The 19,446-nt window shown below is 40.9% G+C and overlaps 1 protein-coding gene across 1 annotated transcript in view; it reads right to left on the bottom strand.

The window, feature by feature from the left end:
• Positions 1-19,446, bottom strand: part of SWIP (strumpellin and WASH-interacting protein) — a 320,197-nt gene that overhangs the window by 237,502 nt on the left and 63,249 nt on the right. The window contains exons 9-10 of the mRNA XM_071678856.1: positions 4,757-4,855; positions 4,150-4,266 (exon numbers count right to left, since the gene is read on the bottom strand). Coding sequence (XP_071534957.1) covers positions 4,150-4,266; positions 4,757-4,855 — 216 coding nt within the window. The remainder of the gene's footprint in view (positions 1-4,149; positions 4,267-4,756; positions 4,856-19,446) is intronic.

Genomic DNA, 19,446 nt, shown 5'->3' with positions numbered 1-19,446 from the left:
CTCTCTTCCTACTCGTACACATGCCTTACATCTTCGATAAAAACTTTTCACTGCTTCTAACAACTTGCCTCCCACATCATATATTCTTAATACCTTCCACAGAGCATCTCTATCAACTCTATCATATGTCTTCTCCAGATCCATAAATGCTACACATAAATCCATTTGCTTTTCTAAGTATTTCTCACGTACATTCTTCAAAGCAAACAACTGATCCACGCATCCTCTACCACTTATGAAACCATACTGCTCTTCCCCAATCTGATGCTCTGTACATGCCTTTACCCTCTCAATCAATACCCTCCCATATAGTTTCCCAAGAATACTCAACAAACTTATACCTCTGTAATTTGAACACTCACTTTTATCCCCTTTGCCTTTGTACAGTGGCACTATGCATGCATTCCACCAATCCTCAGGCAGTCCACCATGAGCTATACATACATTAAATATCCTTACCAACCAATCAACCACACATTCACCCCCATTCTTTTAATAAATTTGACTGTCATACCATCCAAACCCACCGCCTTGCTGGCTTTCATCTTCTGCAAAGCTTTCACTACCTTTTCTCTGTTTACCAAATCATTCTCCCTAACCCTCTCACTTCGCACACCACACCGATGAAAACACCCCTCATCTGCCACTCTATCATCTAACACATTCAACAAACCTTCAAAATACTCACTCCATCTCTTTCTCACATCACCACTAATTGTTATTACCTCCCCGTTAGCCCCCTTCACCGATGTTCCTATTTGTTCTCTTGTCTTACGCACTTTATTTTCCTCCTTCCAAAACATCTCTTCATTCTCGCTAATATTCAATGATACTCTCTCACCCTAACTCTCATTCCAACTTTCATTGTACATGCCTTCACCCTCATGAGAGGGTGAAGGCATGTACAGAGCAACAGATTGGAGAAGAGCAGTGTGGTTTCAGAAGTGGTAGAGGATGTGAAGATCAGGTGTTTCCTTTGAAGAATGTATGTGAGAAATACTGAGAAAAATAGATGGATTTGTACATAGCACTTGTGGATCTGGAGAACACATACAATAGGGTTGATAGAGATGCTTAGTGGAAGGTTATAAGAGTATATGGTGTGGGAGGTAAGTTGCTAGAGGCAGAGAAAAGTTTTAACCAAGGATGTAAGGCATGTGTACTAGTAGAAATGAGGAGAGTGATTGGTTCCCAGCAAATGTCTCTGCGGCAGGGGTGTGTGATGTCCCCATGGTTGTTTAATTTATATATAATGGGGTGATTAAGGAGGTAAATGCAAGTTTTGCAGAGAGGAGTAAGTATGTAGTCTGGTGGGGATGAGTGGGTCTGGAAGTGAGTCAGTTGATGTTTGCCGATGATACAGCTCTAGTTGCTGATTCGAGTGACAAACTGCAGAAGTTGGTGACAGACTTTGGAAAAGTGTGTTAAAGGAGAATGTTGAGAGTAAATGTGAATAAGAGCAAGGTTATCAGGTTCAGTAGGGTGGAGGGATAAGTTTATTGGGATGTAAGTTTGAATGGAGAAATATTGGAGGAAGCAAAGTGTATTAGATATCTGGGAGTGGACTTAGCAGTGGATGGAACCATGGAAGCAGAAGTGAGTCACAGGGTGAGGGAGGGGGCAAAGGTTCTGGGAGTGATGAAGAATGTGTGGAAGGAGAGAACATTATCTTGGAGAGCAAAAATGGGTATGTTTGAAGAAATAGTAGTTCCAACAATGTTATATGGGTGCGAGGCATGGGCTATAGACAGGGTTGTTCAGAGGAGGGTGGATGCATTGGAAATGAAATGTTTGTAGACAATAGGTGGTGTGAGATGGTTTGATCGAGTAAGTAATGAAAGGGTAAGGGAGATGTGTGGGAAAAGAAAGAGTGTGGTTGAGAGCAGAAGAGGGTGTGTTGAAATGGTTTGGATGTATGGAAAAAATGAGAGGAAAGATTGACAAAGAGGATATATGGGTCAGAGGTGGAAGGAACAAGGAGAAGTGAGATACCAGACTGGAAGTGGAAGAATAGAGTGAAAAAGATTCTGAGCGATTGGGACCTGAACATACAGGAGGGTGAGATGTGTGGAAGGAACAGAGTGAACTGGAATGATGTGGTATACCGGGTTCGACCTGCTGTCAATGGACTGAAACAGGCATGTGAAACGTTTGGGGTAAACCATAAAGTCTGTGGGGCCTAAATGTGGAAAGGGAGTTGTGGTTTCAGTGCATTACATATGGCAGCTAGAGACTGAGTGTGAATAAATGAGGCCTATTTCATCTGTTTTCCGGGTACTACCTTGCAGTCTAATGCTCTGTACATGCCTTTACCCTCTCAATCAATACCCTCCCATATAATTTCCCTGGAATACTCAACAATCTTATGGCTCTGTAATTTGAACATTCACCTTCATCCCCTTTGCCTTTGTGCAATGGCATTATGCATGCATTCTGCCAATCCTCAGGCACTTCATCGTGATCCATATATACAATGAATATCCTTACCAAGCAACCAACAGCACAGTCACCTCCTTTTTAATAAATTCCACTGCAATACAATCTCTAAATCCGCTGCCTTGCCGGCTTTCATCTTCCACAAAGTTTTCACTAACTCTTCTATGCTTACCAAACCTTCTCCCTAACCCTTTCACTTCACACACCACCTCAACCAAAACACCCTATATCTGCCACTATCATCAAACATTCAACAAACCTTCAAAATACTAACTCCATCTCCTCACTTCATCACTACTTGCTATCACCTCCCCACTTACCCCTTCAACAATTTTCCCATTTCTTCTCTTGTCTTATGCACTTTATTTAGTTCCTTCCAAAACATCCTTTTATTCTCCCGAAAATTTAATGATACTCTCTTACCCCAACTCTTATTTGTCCTCTTTTTCACCTCTTGCATCTTTCTCTTGACCTCCTGCTGCTTTTTTTTATACATCTCCCAATCATTTGCACTACTTTCCTGCAAAAAGCATCCAAGTGCCTCTCTCTTCTCTTTCACTAACAATCTTACTTCATCCCACCATTCACTAACCTTTTCTTTTATATTCTGACCACCTCCCACCTTTCTCATGCCACATCCATGTTTTGCACAAGCCATCACTGCTTCCTTAAATACATCCCATTCCTCCCCCACTCCCCTTACATCATTTGCTCTCACCTTTTGCCATTCTGTACTCAATCTCTCCTGGTACTTCCTCACAAAAGTCTCTTTTCCAAGCTCACTTACTCTCACCACTCTCTTCTCCCCAACATTCTTATTTTCTGAAAACCTCTACAAATCTTCACCTTCACCTCCACAATACAGTGATCGGACATCCCTCCAGCTGCCCCTCTCAGTACTTTAACCTCCAAAAATCTCTCTGTTACATGCCTATCAATTTACATGTAATCCAATAATGCTCTCTGGCTATCTCTCCTACTCACATACATATACTTATGGATATCTCTCTTTTTAAACCAGGTGTGTATATGAGTGGATGGGCCATTCTTCATCTGTTTCCTGGTGCTACCTTGCTGACATGGGAAGCAGCGATCAATTATAATAATAATAATAATAATAATAATAATAATAATGTCACCAACTTTAATAACTCACCTAGAGAGATTTCACAGCAGTCACCCTACAAATACTATGGCAGAAGGAACCTAAACAGAATATAAATCTGGCAGCCACAAGAGTTCAATTAAGACAACACTGACAAAACACATACACAATAAACTGAAAAGGACTAAATAATCATCACCCCAGCTTGGTCTTAAGCTCCAACCCATAAGACTTGCACCCATCAGAAGCAACTCTCCCTAAACAAACATTAGTCATACTTTTCCATCTACGCTCTGGACATCATCCATCCCAACAACATTATAAACATTATTTCAGTATATCCCAAAACTCTTCATGCCAACAATGAAACTACCAAAACCAAAGCACTATGCACCTTCTAATCAACTATTCCAGATTCTCTGCACAAAGAGGCACACAACAATGGTAAACTTTATGACCTATGGTCCCAACTAAAGGAAGTAGCTGGCTTCCTGAGCACTGCAGGAGGTTTATAGAGATAAAAGGGACTCCTAGGGCAGGAGGCAAGAATTTCTAATTTCTAAATGTAGGAAGAGAAGAAGGACTCAAGCAATGAGTACTCATCCCACTTGAAGGCTCAGCTTGAGTGTCTGAACATGCATGGATGTAACCAAAATGATAAGAAACAGAAAGACAGTTGGTTTCAGGAGAGGATCCTGGATGTTGTAGCTCTCAGCAAAACAAAGCTAAGTGGGAAAGGGGAAAAATCATTTGGGATTGTCTCAGAAGTAAAGTATGGGGTTAGTGTGAGGATGAGACTAAGGAAAAGGTAACAGTGCAGCTAAAGAAGTTATGGAAAGTGTGAAACTGTTAGGACTAATGTGAGTAAAAACGAAAGCAGAGTGATCATTATATTTGTATCAATGAAGTTTATAGATGGAAGTCGTTACTAAAGATGTACACAGAACAGAGATAAGAAAATGTAGAGATGTACAAAGACCAAAAATCAGGTAATATTACAGATATTACAATAAAGATCAGGAGAGAAATTTCAGCTTGAAGTTGTAAATATTCTGGCAATTCAAGTGTTTAAATGTAAAGGTCTTAAGAAAACATTCTCTTTAACTGTATCTCATAAATCTGCATTCCATACACTAAGCTGAATAGCAGCATTATAAGCAAATAATAATGACAAGCAGTACAAGTTAGAAAATAATACCGCAATCAAAGAAATACCTGCAGTAATAGAGATGCTCGCTGACTAAGGTCTTGATTTTTCATTTGACTTGAATGCTTCTTTGATGCAGCATCCAAATTTACAGCCCAACCACAAACCTATTAATCAATAATCAGTAAGAGAGAAAGACTGTTAAATTAATTACAAAATATGAATGAAAAATGTATAAGAGTTACTGTAATGAAATGAAATACATAATACCTATAATCTTTAATATTGTAACATCCTCCTTTGCAATGTCTTCCTCTCTCATTCCTATTTCTCCTTACCTCTAATCCTCCAGTACCAATCAGTTCTTTATAATACTTTTTCCTTCACTTACAAACCTCATCCACTGGCACTATGGCATTAACTTTTTCCTTAATATATTTGGCAAACTCTTGCTTCTTACACATACCTCTCCTCAATTTTAATGTGCCTCCTTCCAAAAAAGTTTGTCATTCTCCTTTTAATTCTCATTCATTTTCCTCCTAAAATCCTAATCTTCATTCCTTTTACTCATATACACAATCCTTTTAGCTTTTTTATTCTTGAATTTAGCATTCTACATTTTTTTATAAGTTTTTATAAGTTTGTTGAGTATTCCTGGTAAATTATATGGGAGGGTATTGATTGAGAGGGTGAAGGCATGTACAGAGCATCAGATTGGGGAAGAGCAGTGCAGTTTCAGAAGTGGTAGAGGATGTGTGGATCAGGTGTTTGCTTTGAAGAATGTATGTGAGAAATACTTAGAAAAGCAAATGGATTTGTATGTAGCATTTATGGATCTGGAGAAGGCATATGATAGAGTTGATAGAGATGCTCTGTGGAAGGTATTAAGAATATATGGTGTGGGAGGCAAGTTGTTAGAAGCAGTGAAAAGTTTTTATCGAGGATGTAAGGCATGTGTACGTGTAGGAAGAGAGGAAAGTGATTGGTTCTCAGTGAATGTAGGTTTGCGGCAGGGGTGTGTGATGTCTCCAAGGTTGTTTAATTTGTTTATGGATGGGGTTGTAAGGGAGGTAAATGCAAGAGTCCTGGAAAGAGGGGCAAGTATGAAGTCTGTTGGGGATGAGAGAGCTTGGGAAGTGAGTCAGTTGTTGTTCGCTGATGATACAGCGCTGGTGGCTGATTCATGTGAGAAACTGCAGAAGCTGGTGACTGAGTTTGGTAAAGTGTGTGGAAGAAGAAAGTTGAGAGTAAATGTGAATAAGAGCAAGGTTATTAGGTACAGTAGGGGTGAGGGTCAAGTCAATTGGGAGGTGAGTTTGAATGGAGAAAAACTGGAGGAAATGAAGTGTTTTAGATATCTGGGAGTGGATCTGTCAGCGGATGGAACCATGGAAGCGGAAGTGGATCATAGGGTGGGGGAGGGGGCGAAAATTTTGGGAGCCTTGAAAAATGTGTGGAAGTCGAGAACATTATCTCGGAAAGCAAAAATGGGTATGTTTGAGGGAATAGTGGTTCCAACAATGTTGTATGGTTGCGAGGCGTGGGCTATGGATAGAGATGTGCGCAGGAGGATGGATGTGCTGGAAATGAGATGTTTGAGGACAATGTGTGGTGTGAGGTGGTTTGATCGAGTAAGTAACGTAAGGGTAAGAGAGATGTGTGGAAATAAAAAGAGCGTGGTTGAGAGAGCAGAAGAGGGTGTTTTGAAATGGTTTGGGCACATGGAGAGAATGAGTGAGGAGAGATTGACCAAGAGGATATATGTGTCGGAGGTGGAGGGAACGAGGAGAAGAGGGAGACCAAATTGGAGGTGGAAAGATGGAGTGAAAAAGATTTTGTGTGATCGGGGCCTGAACATGCAGGAGGGTGAAAGGAGGGCAAGAAATAGAGTGAATTGGAGTCATGTGGTATACAGGGGTTGCCGTGCTGTCAGTGGATTTGAAGCAAGGCATGTGAAGCGTCTGGGGTAAACCATGGAAAGCTGTGTAGGTATGTATATTTGCGTGTGTGGACGTGTGTATGTACATGTGTATGGGGGGGGGGTTGGGCCATTTCTTTCGTCTGTTTCCTTGCGCTACCTCGCAAACGCGGGAGACAGCGACAAAGTATAAAAAAAAAAAAAAAAAAAAAAAAAAAAAAATTTTATCCTTGAGTTTATTAATCTACATACTCTGCCTCTAGCTTTTTTATTCTTGAATTTAGCATTCTAGACTTTTTTATCCTTGAGTTTATCAATCTATATACTCCGCCTCCATTCACTGCTATTTTCTGACAGATTCACCTTTTCCTTCCAAATTCCTTTTTTTTCCTCCAGCAACTTTCCAAAATTTTCATCCCTCAAGCAATACTTTACATTTCACAGCCTATATATGCAATGCTACATACCTTCATAAACTGCTATTAATGCATTCTTGAAAGCTTCTATATCATCTCAACCTTCCAATGTCCTGTTTTAGATCCCCTCAGTTTTCACTTTAAATTTCTTGGAAGTTAAGTTTCACATTCTCTTTCCTCATTTATCCACCTTTACTCAATTTTTCTTTATCTATGTTTATACTATCTTTACTTATGATCTGGAAGACTGCTTCCAAATCCCCTCCTAGATTTTATATCATGAATACTACCTATCACATTCTTTAATAATAGAAAGAGATTAATAATGGTCTTGTCTACTAAGTATTCATGCCTTCTGAAGCACACAGTCTATATACTCTTTCACCAATGTCATATACCTAAGGCCAGATTTCCCTATTTTCCCTCATAAACGAATGGAAGTGCTCAGAAGTACAGCTAGAGTAGTGGGGAAGACAGTGAAACAGCAGTGGGGTAGATCTGTAAGTGCATTTGGAAGCATGGGAAAGGGGTTGGGTGCCCCATGACTGGACAAAGGCAGTAACTACTACATTAAGAATGATATACTGATTCTGTGTGATTTGTAAAAGACTGTAACCTTATGTTAATCAGTGCTTTTTAGCATGAAAAATATATCTGAAAACTTAAAGACCAACCATATAAAATAATATATTGGTGTACATGGGGTGTTCAGTGATGTAAATGGAAATGGTGAAGAGCTTGTAGATTTGTGTGCTGACAAAGGACTGGTGATTGGGAATACCTAGTTTAAAAAGAGAGATATACATAAGTATACATATGTAAGCAGGAGAGAAGGCCAGAGAGCGTTAATGGATTATGTGTCAATTGATAGGCACGCGAAAGAGAGACTTTTGGATGTTGATGTGCTGAGAGGTGCAACTGGAGGGATGTCTGATCATTGTCTTGTGGAGGCAAAGGTGAAGATTTGTAGAGGTTTTCAGAAAAGAAGAGAAAATGCTGGGGTGAGGAGAGTGGTGAAAGTAAGTGAGCTTGGGAAGGAGATTTGTGAGAAGTACCAGGAGAGACTGAGTGCAAAATGGAAAAAGGTGAGAGCAAAAGACATAAGAGGAGTGGAGGAGGAATGGGATGTATTAAGGGAAGCAGTGATGGCTTGTGCAAAAGATGCTTGTGGCATGAGAAGCATGGGAAGTGGGCAGATTAGAAAGGGTAGTGAGTGGTGGGATGAAGAAGCAAGATTATTAGTGAAAGAGAAGAGAGAGACATTTGGACGAGTTTTGCAGGGAAATAGTGCAAATGAGTGGGAGATGTATAAAAGAAAGAGGCAGGAGGTCAAGAGAAAGGTGCAAGAGGTGAAAAAGAGGGCAAATGAGAGTTGGGGTGAGAGAGTATCATTGAATTTTAGGGAGAATAAAAAGATGTTTTGAAAGGAGATAAATAAAGTGCGTAAGACAAGAGAACAAATGGGAACATCGGTGAAGGGGGCTAATGGGGAGGTAATAACTAGTGGGGATGTGAGAAGGAGATGTAGTGAGTATTTTGAGGGTTTGTTGAATGTGTTAGATGATAGAGTGGCAGATACAGGGTATTTTGGTCGAGGTGGTGTGCAAAGTGAGAGGGTCAGAGAGAATGTTTTGAAAGGAGATAAATAAAGTGCGTAAGACAAGAGAACAAATGGGAACATCAGTGAAGGGGGCTAATGGGGAGGTAATAACTAGTGGGGATGTGAGAAGGAGATGTAGTGAGTATTTTGAGGGTTTGTTGAATGTGTTAGATGATAGAGTGGCAGATACAGGGTATTTTGGTCGAGGTGGTGTGCAAAGTGAGAGGATCAGAGAGAATGGTTTTGTAAAGAGAGAAGAGGTAGTGAAAGCTTTGCGGAAGATGAACGCTGGCAAGGTGGTGGGTTTGGATGGCATTGCAGTGGAATTTATCAAAAAATGGGGCGACTGTGTTGTTGACTGGTTGGTGAGGATATTCAATGTATGTATGGCTCATGGTGAAGTGCCTGAGGATTGGCGGAATGCATACATAGTGCCATTGTACATAGGCAAAGGGGATAAAGGTGAGTGTTCAAATTACAGAGGTATAAGTTTGTTGAGTACTCCTGGGAAATTATATGGGAGGGTATTGATTGAGAGGGTCAAGGCATGTACAGAGCATCAGATTGGGGAAGTGCAGTGTGGTTTCAGAAGGAGACTTGTAAGAAGGAGTACCAGGAAAGGTTGCGAGTAGAACGGAAAAAGGTGAGAGCAAATGACGTAAGGGGAGTGGAGGATGAATGGGATGTACTTAGGGAAGCAGTGATGGCTTGCGCAAAAGATGCCTGTGGCATGTGAAAAGTGGGAGGTGTGCAGACTAGAAACGGTAATGATTGGTGGGATGAGGAAGTAAGATTGTTAGTGAAAAGAGAGGCATTTTTGCAGGGAAATAGCACAAATTACTGGAGATGTATAAAAGAAAGAGGCAGGAGGTCAAGAGAAAGGTGCAAGAGGTGAAAAAGAGGGCAAATAAGAGATGGGGTGAGAGAGTATCATTAAATTTTAGGGAGAATAAAAAGATGTTTTGGAAGGAGGTAAATAAAGTGCGTAAGACAAGAGAACAAATGGGAACATCAGTGAAGGGGGCTAATGGGTAGGTAATAACAAGTAGTGGTGATGTGAGAAGGAGATAGAGTGAGTATTTTGAAGGTTTTTTGAATGTTAGATGATAAGAGTGGCAGATACAGGGTGTTTTGGTTGAGGTAGTATACAAAAGGAGAGGGGTCAGGAAAAATGGTTTGGTAAACAGAGAAAAGGCAGTGAAAGCTTTGTGGAAGATGAAAGCTGGCATGGCGGCAGGTTTGGATGGTATTGCAGTGGAACTTAATAAAAAAAAAGGGGGTGACTGTGTTGTTGACTGGTCGGTGAGGATATTCAGTGTATGTATGGCTCATGGTGAAGTGTCTGAGGATCGGCGTAATGCATGCATAGTGCCACTGTATAAAGGCAAAGGGGATAAAGGTGAGTGTTGAAATTACAGAGGTATAAGTTTGTTGAGTATTCCTGGATAATTATATGGGAGGGTATTGATTGAGATGGTGAAGGCATGTACAGAGCATCAGACTGGGAAAGAGCAGTGTGGTTTCAGAAGTGATAAAGGACGTGTGGATCAGGTGTTTGCTTTGAAGAATGTATGCGAGAAATACTGAGAAAAACAAATGGATTTGTATGTGGCATTTACATATCTGGAAAAGGCATATGATAGAGTTGATAGAGATGCTCTGCGGAAGGTATGAAGAGTATATGGTGTGGGAGGTAAGGTGCTAGAAGTAGTGAGAAGTTTTTATCAAGGATGTAAGGCACGTGTATGAGTAGGAAGAGGAGGAGAAAGTGATTGGCTCCCTGTAAATGTAGGTTTGGGGCAGGGGTGCATGATGTCTCCATGGTTGTTTAATTTGTTTATGGATGGGGTTGTTAAGGAGGTGAATGCAGGAGTTTTGGAGAGAGGGGCAAGTACGCAGTTTGCTTTCGATGAGAGGGCTTGGGAAGTGAGTCAGTTGTTGTTTGCTGATGATACAATGCTGGTGGCTGATTCAGGTGAGAAACTGCAGAAGCTGGTGACTGAGTTTGGTAAAGTGTGTGAAAGAAAAAAGCTGAGAGTAAATGTGAATAAGAGCAAGGTTATTAGGTACAGTAGGGTTGAGGGACAAGTCAACTGGGAGGTAAGTTTGAATGGAGAAAAACTGCATGAAGTGAAGTATTTTATACATCTGGGAGTGGATCTGGCAGCAGATGGAACCATGGAAGTGGAACAGAGTCACAAGGTGGGGAGAGGGCAAAGGTTCTGGGAGCACTGAAGAATGTGTGGAAGGCAAGCATGTTATCTCGAAGAGCAAAAATGGGAATGTTTGAAGGAATAGTGGTTCCAACAATGATATATGGTTGTGAGGCATGGGTTATAGATAGGGTTGTGCAGAGGAGGGTAGAGGTGTTGGAAATGAGATGTTTGAGGACAATATGTGGTGTGAGGTGGTTTGATTAAGTAATGAAAGGGTATGAGAGATGTGTGGTAATAAAACGAATGTGGTTGAGAGAGCAGAAGAGGGTGTATTGAAATGGTTAGGTCACATGGAGAGAATGATTGACGAAAGATTGACAAGGAGGATATATATGTCAGAGGTGGAGGGAACGAGAAGTTAGAGACCAAATTGAAGGGGGAAGGATGGAGTGAAAAAGATTTTGAGCTGTTGGGGCCTGAACATACAGGAGGGTGAAAGGCGTGCAAGGAATAGAGTGAATTGGAACGATGTAGTATAACGGGGTCGACGTGCTGTAAATGGATTGAACCAAGGCATGTGAAGCGTCTGGGGTAAACCATGGAAAGTTTTGTGGGGCCTAGAAGTGGAAAATGACATCTAGAGAGTGAGTGTGAACGAATGTGGCCTTTTGTCTTTTCCTAGCACTACCTCGCGGGGGGAGGGGGGATGCTATTTCATGTGTGGCAGGGTGGTGATGGGAATGAATAAAGGAAGCAAGTATGAATTATGTACATGAGTATTTATGTATATGTCTGTGTATGTATATGTATGTATACGTTGAAATGTATAGGTATGTATATGTATGTGTGTGAGCGTGTATGTGGGCGGGTTGGGCCATTCTTTCATCTGTTTCCTTGTGCTAACTTGCTAAACGTGGGAGACAGCAACAAAGTATAATAAATATAAATAAATAAATACATATGTATAAATATGTACATGTGTATATATGTGTATGCCTATGTATGTATATGCATGTATACGTTGAAATGTATAGGTATGTATATGTGTGTGTGTGTGTGTAGAGTTTATGTATATACATGAAACGTGGGTGTGTTGGGCCATTCTTACGTCTGTTTCCTTGTGCTACCTAACACGGGAGACTGCAACAAAGTATAATAAATAAAAAAATAATATATACGTATACATATGTGAGTAGGAGAGACGGTCAAAGTGCATTACTGGATTACGTGTTAATTGACAGGCATGTAAAAGAGAGACTTTTGGATGTTAATGTGACAAAAGGGGATGTCTGGTCACTAGTTTGTGCAGGCAAAGGTGAAAATTTGTCGAGGTGTTCAGAAAAGAAGAGAGAATGTTGGGGAGAAGAAAATGGTGAGAGTAAGTAAGCTTGGAAAGGAGACTTGTATGAGGATGTATCACAAGAGACTGAGTGTAGAATGGCAAAAGATGCAAGCAAATGATGTGAGAGGAGTGGGTGAGGAATGGGATGTTTTTAGGGAAGCAGTGATGGCTTGCACAAAAGATGCATGTGGCATGAGAAAGGTGGGAGGTGGGCAGACTAGAAAGGGTAGTGAGTGGTGGGATAAAAAAGTAAGGTTGTTAGTGAAATAGAAAAGAGTAATGTTTGGACGATACTTGCAGGGAAGTAGTGCAAATGACTGGGAGATGTGTAAAAGAAAGTGGCAAGAGGTCAAGAGAAAGGTGCCAAAGTTGAAAAAGAGGGCAAATGAGAGTTGGCGTGAGAGAGGATCATTGAATTTTAAGGAGAATAAAAAGATGTTTTGGAATGAAGTAAATAAAGTGCAAAAGACAAGAAAACAAATGGGAACATCGGTGAAGGAGCAAGTGGGGAAGTGTTAACAGGTAGTGATGAAGTGAGAAGGAAACAGAGTGAGTATTTTGAAGGTTTGTTGAATGCGTTTGATGATGAAGTGGTAGATATAGGGTGTTTTGTTTGGGGTGGTGTGTGAAGTGAGATGGTCAAGGAGAATGGTTTGGTGAAGAAAGAAGAGGTAGTGAAAGCTTTGTGAAAGATTAAATTCAGCAGGGCGGCGGGTTTGGATGGTAATGCAGTGGAATTCAATAAAAGGGGATGATTGTGTTATTGATTGGTTGGTGAGGCTATTCAATGTATGTATGGCCAATGGTGAAGTGCCTGAGGATTGGCAGAATGCACACATAGTGCCACTGTACTAAGGCAAAGGGGATAAAGGTGAGTGTTCAAACTACAGAGGCAGAAGTTTATTGAGTATTCCTGGGAAATTATATGGGAGGATATTGATTGAGAGGGTGAAAGCATGTACAGAGCATCAGATTTGGGAAGAGCGGTGTGGTTTCAGAAATAGTACAGGATGTGTGGATCAGGTATTTGCTTTGAAGAATGTATGTGGGAAATACATTGAAAAACAGATGGATTTGTATGTAGAATTTATGGATCTGGAGATGGCATATGATAGGGTTGATAGAGATGCTTTGTGGAAGGTTTTAGGAGTATATGGTGTGGGGGTAAGTTGCTAGAAGCAGTGAAAAGTTTTTATCAAGGATGTAAGGCATGTGTACAAGTAGGAAGAGAGGAGAGTGATCGGTTCCCAGTGATGTTAGGGTGTGTAATGTTCCCATAGTTGTTAAATTTGTTTATGGATGGGGTGGTTAAGGAGGTAAATGCAAAAGCTTTGGAGAGAGGGGCAAGTATGCAGTCTGCTGTGGATGAAAGAGCCTGGGAAGTGAATCAGTTGTTGTTCATCGATGATACAGCTTTAGTGGCTGATTCACATGAGAAACTGAAGAGGTTGGTAAGTGAATCTGGAAAAGTGTGTGAAAGGAGAATGTTGAGAGTACATGTGAATAAGACCAAGATTATTAGGTTCAGTAGGGATGAGGGAAAAGTTAATTGGGATGCAAGTTTGAATGGAGAAAAATTGGAGGAAGTGAAGTGTTTTAGATATCTGGGAGTGGACTTAGCTGCGGGTGGAACAATGGAAGCGAAAGTGAGTCACAGGATGGGGGAGGGGCAAAGGTTTTGGAAGCAATGAGGAATGTGTGGAAGGAGAGAACATTATCTCAGAGAGCAAATATGTGAATGTTTGAAGGAATAGTAGTTCCAACAGTGTTACATGGTTGTGAAGAATGGGCTATCGATAGGGTGGTACAGAGGAGAGTGGATGTGTTGGAAATGATATGTTTGAGGACAATATGTGTTGTAAGGTGGTTTGATCGATTAAGTAATGTAAGGGTAAGAGAAATGTGTGGAAATAAAAAGAGTATGGTTGGGAGAGCAGAAAGGGTATGTTGAAATGGTTTGGACACATGGAGAGAATGAGCGAGGAAAGATTGACAAAGAGGATATATGTGCAGAGGTGGAAGGAACAAGGAGAAGCAGAGGACAAAATTGGAGGTAAAAGGATGGAGTGAAAAAGATTTTGCGCGATCAGGGCCCGAACATACAGAGGGGTAAGAGGTGTGCAAGGAATAGAATGAATTGGGATGATGTGGTGTACTGGAGTGAACATGCTGTCAATGGACTGAACCAGGACATGTTAAGCATCTGGGGTAAACCATGGAAAGGTCTGTGGGGCCTGGATGTGGATAGGGAGCTGTGGTTTTGGTGCATTATATATGACAACTAGAGACTGAATGTGAAAGAATGTGGCCTTTTTTGTCTGTTTTCCTGGCGCTACCTCGCTGAAGCAGGGGATAGCAATGCAGTTTTCCTGTGGGCAGGATAGCGACAGGAATGGATGAAAGCAAACAAGTATGAATATGTACATGTGCATGTATGTAAAGTCTGAGTATGTGTACATACATGTGCATATGTGGGCGTTTATGTATATATATGTGTATATGAGTGAATGGGCCATTCTTTGTGTTTCCTGGTGCTACCTCACTGACACAGGAAACAGCAATTATGTATACTAATAAATGAATGATATATATATTATTATCATTATCAGTTTCAGCAGGGTTGAGGGACGAGTTAATTGCGATGTAACTTTGAATGAAGAAAAAATGGAGGAAGTGAAGTGTTTTTGACATCTGGGAGTGGACTTAGCAGCAAATGGAACTATGGAAGGTTCTGGGAGCGATGATACTGTCAAAGGACTAAACCAGGGCATGTGAAGTGTCTGGGGTAAACCATGGAAAGGTATGAGGGGCCTGGTTGTGGATACGGAGTTGTGGTTTCAGTAAATCATATGAGAGCTAGAAAATGGGTGTGAATGGATGCAATCTTTCTTTGCCCATTTCTTGCGCTGTCACTAATTCGGGAAACAGTGATCAATTATGAAAAATACTTTTTTTTTTCATTCATGTTTGCCATTTCCTACATCAGTAAGGTTTGGCCAGGAACAGATGAAATGGCTTCATTTGCTCACAATCACTCTCTAGCTGTCAAGTCTCATGCATTGAAACCAAAGCCCCTGTGCAGTCAGGCCTCACAGACCCCACTGGATTCCCAGCTCTGGTCAGTCCACAGAGAGTTTGTCTTCCCTTGTAAATGACAATGCTCCATTTTGCTCTATCCCTTACATCATCCCTCATGTTCAGGCCTCAGATCTTCAGAGAATCTTTCACTACATCCTCCCACTTCTTTTACAGTTTCCCCCTCTACCTTGTTCCCTCCACTTCCAACATCTATATCCTCTTAGTCATCCTTTCCTCATTCATCCTCTCCATATGACCAAACTATTTCAGCACACTCTTTTCAGCTCTCACAAAAACACCTATTACTACTATACCTCTCACTTACCCTTATCGTTTCTTATTCGATCAACCTTCCTTACACTGAATACTATCCTCAAATATTTCATTCCCAACACAATCACCCCATCTTTTATTACATTTTTGTCTAAGGCTAATACCTCCCATTCGTATAGGAAATATGGGACTATATATAATCAAACAAACACATTTTGGCCTTAGAGGCAATGACCTATCTTTCTACACATTCATCAATGCAATCTAGATTGTTGCCCACCATCTAATGGCTCACTCTGGCTACCTTGGTTCTGAGTGCAGCCATATCCAAAGCCAAGTATCTAAAGCACTACACTTCCTCCAAGATCCTTCCATTTAAGCATGCTCAAAATAACCAGTCTCTTTTTACTGCTGAATATATTAACCTTGTTTTTATTCACATTTACTCTCAATTTTCTCCTTTCACACACTCTCCCATACTCGTACACCAGATCCTGCAGTTTCTCATTTCTCATTCTACAGTACCAAATAATAAAAAACAGCTGACTCACTTCCAAGGTACCCCACCCTCAAAAGACTGCATACCTGCTCATCTCTCTATGACTCTTATAATTCATCTCCCACACCATCCCATCCACAAACAGATTAAACAGTATGGTGGAATTATGCATCCCACCATAGACCGACTTTCAGCTGAACCACTCACCCTGCTCTCTACCTACTCACACACAAGCTTTACTCTCTTGATAAGAACTCACTGCTCCTAACAATTTTCTTTCTACTCCATATACTCATAACATCTTTCACACAGCATCTCCATCAACCCTTTCCTATGCTTTCTTCAGACCCATAATTGCCACATACAAATCCTATTTCTGTTAAGTATTTCTTACATGCATTCCTCCATGCAAACAGCTGCTCCAAACATTCTATACATCTCCTTCCCTCATCTGATGCTCTGTGCATGCCACCTTCCTTTCAATCACCACTATTCCATACGACTTACCAGGTACACCCAACAGGCTTACATCTCTGTAATTCAAACTCTCATCCCTTTCCCCCTTGCTGTAATACAATAGTACTAGACAGTCATTCCACCAATCCTCATGTATGTCATCATCATCTGTATACAAATCATAAATCCTAACTTACCAATCGACACAACAATCACCTCCTTTCCTGAGAAATTCAACTGCAATACAATCCATTCCAGCCGCCGTACCACATATCAACTTACACAAGGCTTTCACCTTCCCCTCTGCTTTTACCACACCAATTTTTACCACACCAAAATTTTCTCTGCATACCTCACTAACCTAAGCACTCTCCATCTGCTACCCTATCATTAAAAACCTTCAACATCCTTGAAAGTGCTCACATCACTGACTCTCCACCTCATCTCTGCCTGTTACCACTTCCCATCTGCTGTCTTCCTTTTATCACACTATTAACCTCCTTCTCAAACATTCTCTTATTCTCTCTGAAGTTCATTCATAATTGTTCACTCCCACCACTCATTTGACCCCTTTTTCAGCTCTTGCACCTTCCTCTTGACCTCCTAACACTTTCTGTGGTACATCTCCCATTCAGTTGCACTCCCTCCCTGCCCACACACCTCTCTCTCTTGTCTATCGCTTGCAATTGTGTCTTCCCATCACTAACTACAACCTTCTGTGTACCACATATTTCTCTCATACATGCCAACAATGCTTCCCTTAACACCTTCCAATCCTCATCCACTCCCTTAGCTTCATTTACCTTCACTTTTGCCATTCTATACTCAACCTCTCCTGGTACCTCTTCGCACATGCCTCTTTTCCAAGCTCAGTTACTTTCACTCCTTTCTTTTCACCCACATCATTTCCTCTTTTCCATAAGCCTCAACAAATCTTTACCCTCACTTCCACCAGCTGTTACTCTCAGCACATTCACACCCAAGAGTCTCTCTTTTGCATGCCTGTCAATAGATACGAAATCCAATAATGCCCACTTACCTTTTTCCCTACTCCACATATTCTTATGCATGTCAATCTAACTCAAGCATTCCTGGTTACCAGTTTTTTTCAGCACATAACTCCATAAGCTGTTCACCATTTCCATCCACATCACCAAAAACCCTAAAAAGCTCCCTTGATATACCCTCAACTGCCATATTATGTACTAGTGCATTCTGTTCATCTATCTTTCTATATTTCTGATGCCTGTTTCCTTCAGGAACTCCTATCAACAGGGTGGCCATGGTAAAAGTGTTTCTATTTATCCCTATCATTACATGCCTCCCTCACATACACTATTCCATGTATTCTTCCCCCATTTCTCTCCTGCCAGTACTTTTCCACTCTATTTCCCTGTGTCACACATGGCCATCCTCTCACACCAACACCTTTAATAATACCATTATACACTCTCCTTGTAAAATCCCCATCTTGCATTCTTTCCACATGCCCGATTCACCTCAGATGTCATCCACCCTACCACTTTAAAATCTATTACCTTTGCATTCCCTGCTTTAACAAATCTTTCATACAACCCTCATTACTTTCTTCATTCCATTTAGTCATACCACATGATCCTTTCAAATAAATATCTTACACAACCTGGATTCATGGCCTCTGTGACTCATCCCATGTCCCTGTTTCAACTGCATGGGTCAGGTCAAGAGTACTATGCTGTCCCTTCATTTTGTCTTCACTTTTGTAATTTCTGATCTATCCTTCAATACTCTACAAAGGGAACAAATGACTCTTCTATAGATCCTAAACTGTTCTCTTCCTTTTCTCTCTTTCCATATCTTCAAACTTACCAAACACATCCTGTCACCTTTTCTAATCTCTCTCTCTCTCTCTCTCTCTCTCTCTCTCTCTCTCTCTCTCTCTCTCTCTCTCTCTCTCTCTCTCTCTCATGTCTTTAACACAGTCTAGTATACATTCTTCTCTCATTCTGCTGGGCTTTGCAAAATCTATATTTTCATAGTTCCCTTTTGAACATCATTACTTTACCTTCCTTTAATCGCCTATGCTAACACACCTCATAAAACACACTTACAACCTTCTACAACTCCTCTTCATTCACAGCAAACAACACAGTGTCATCAGCAAACAGGCTTGCCACTAGATAGCATTCTTCACCACCATTCTCCATCTCTGCATCCCCCTCTCCCTAGTTTTGCTTTCATCTCTCTTATCACTCCATCCATAGATATGTTAAAAAGCTGCAGTGACATCAGACAGTCCTGCCTTACACGTACATGTTTACCAAAACTTTTGCTCAACTCTCCATCCACCCTTACACATGTATTTGCTCATCTATAGAAGGCTTTCACACCATCTAACAGTTGTACCCATACACCATATATCCTCAGCACATGCCATAAAGCATTCCACTCAACTCATACGCTTCCTCCAGATCAAAAAAATCTGAATACAGCATCTTGTCTTTTGCTAGATACTGTTCTACAGTCATTCTCACAACAAATGTGTGATCCATATACCCATTAACTTTCCTAAAACCCCCTTCCTCCTCATTCTGCATTCCATCACTTTTATCACTCTATTAATCAACACTCATGCATGCATTTTTCCTGGTATACTTAACAGACTTACTCCCCTATAAATGCTACACATGTCCTAAGCACCTTTTCCTTTGAATAAAGTAAGAATAATAGCTTTCATCCAATCCTTTGGCACCTTCTCCTTCCATGCTAAATTACACATCAAATACATCCACTCTTTGACACTTTCTCCTTCAAACTTCATTTTAGCCATAATACTATTCACTCCAGGTGACTTTCCTACCTTCAACCTTATCATCGCCCTTTTTATCTCCCTTCTTGCTATAGGCCTCTGCACATGCATGCTTTTCCTTCCATCCTCCATAACTATACATGTTACAACTGCTACCTCACCTTCTCCCATATTCAATGGCTCTTCAAAATATTCTTTCCATTTGCCTTTCAATTCCTCCTTTTGCTTCCAC

The sequence above is a fragment of the Panulirus ornatus genome, chromosome 28, assembly GCF_036320965.1.
Source record: "Panulirus ornatus isolate Po-2019 chromosome 28, ASM3632096v1, whole genome shotgun sequence".
Taxonomy (NCBI): domain Eukaryota; kingdom Metazoa; phylum Arthropoda; class Malacostraca; order Decapoda; family Palinuridae; genus Panulirus; species Panulirus ornatus.
This window is presented reverse-complemented; position numbering and strand designations above follow the sequence as displayed.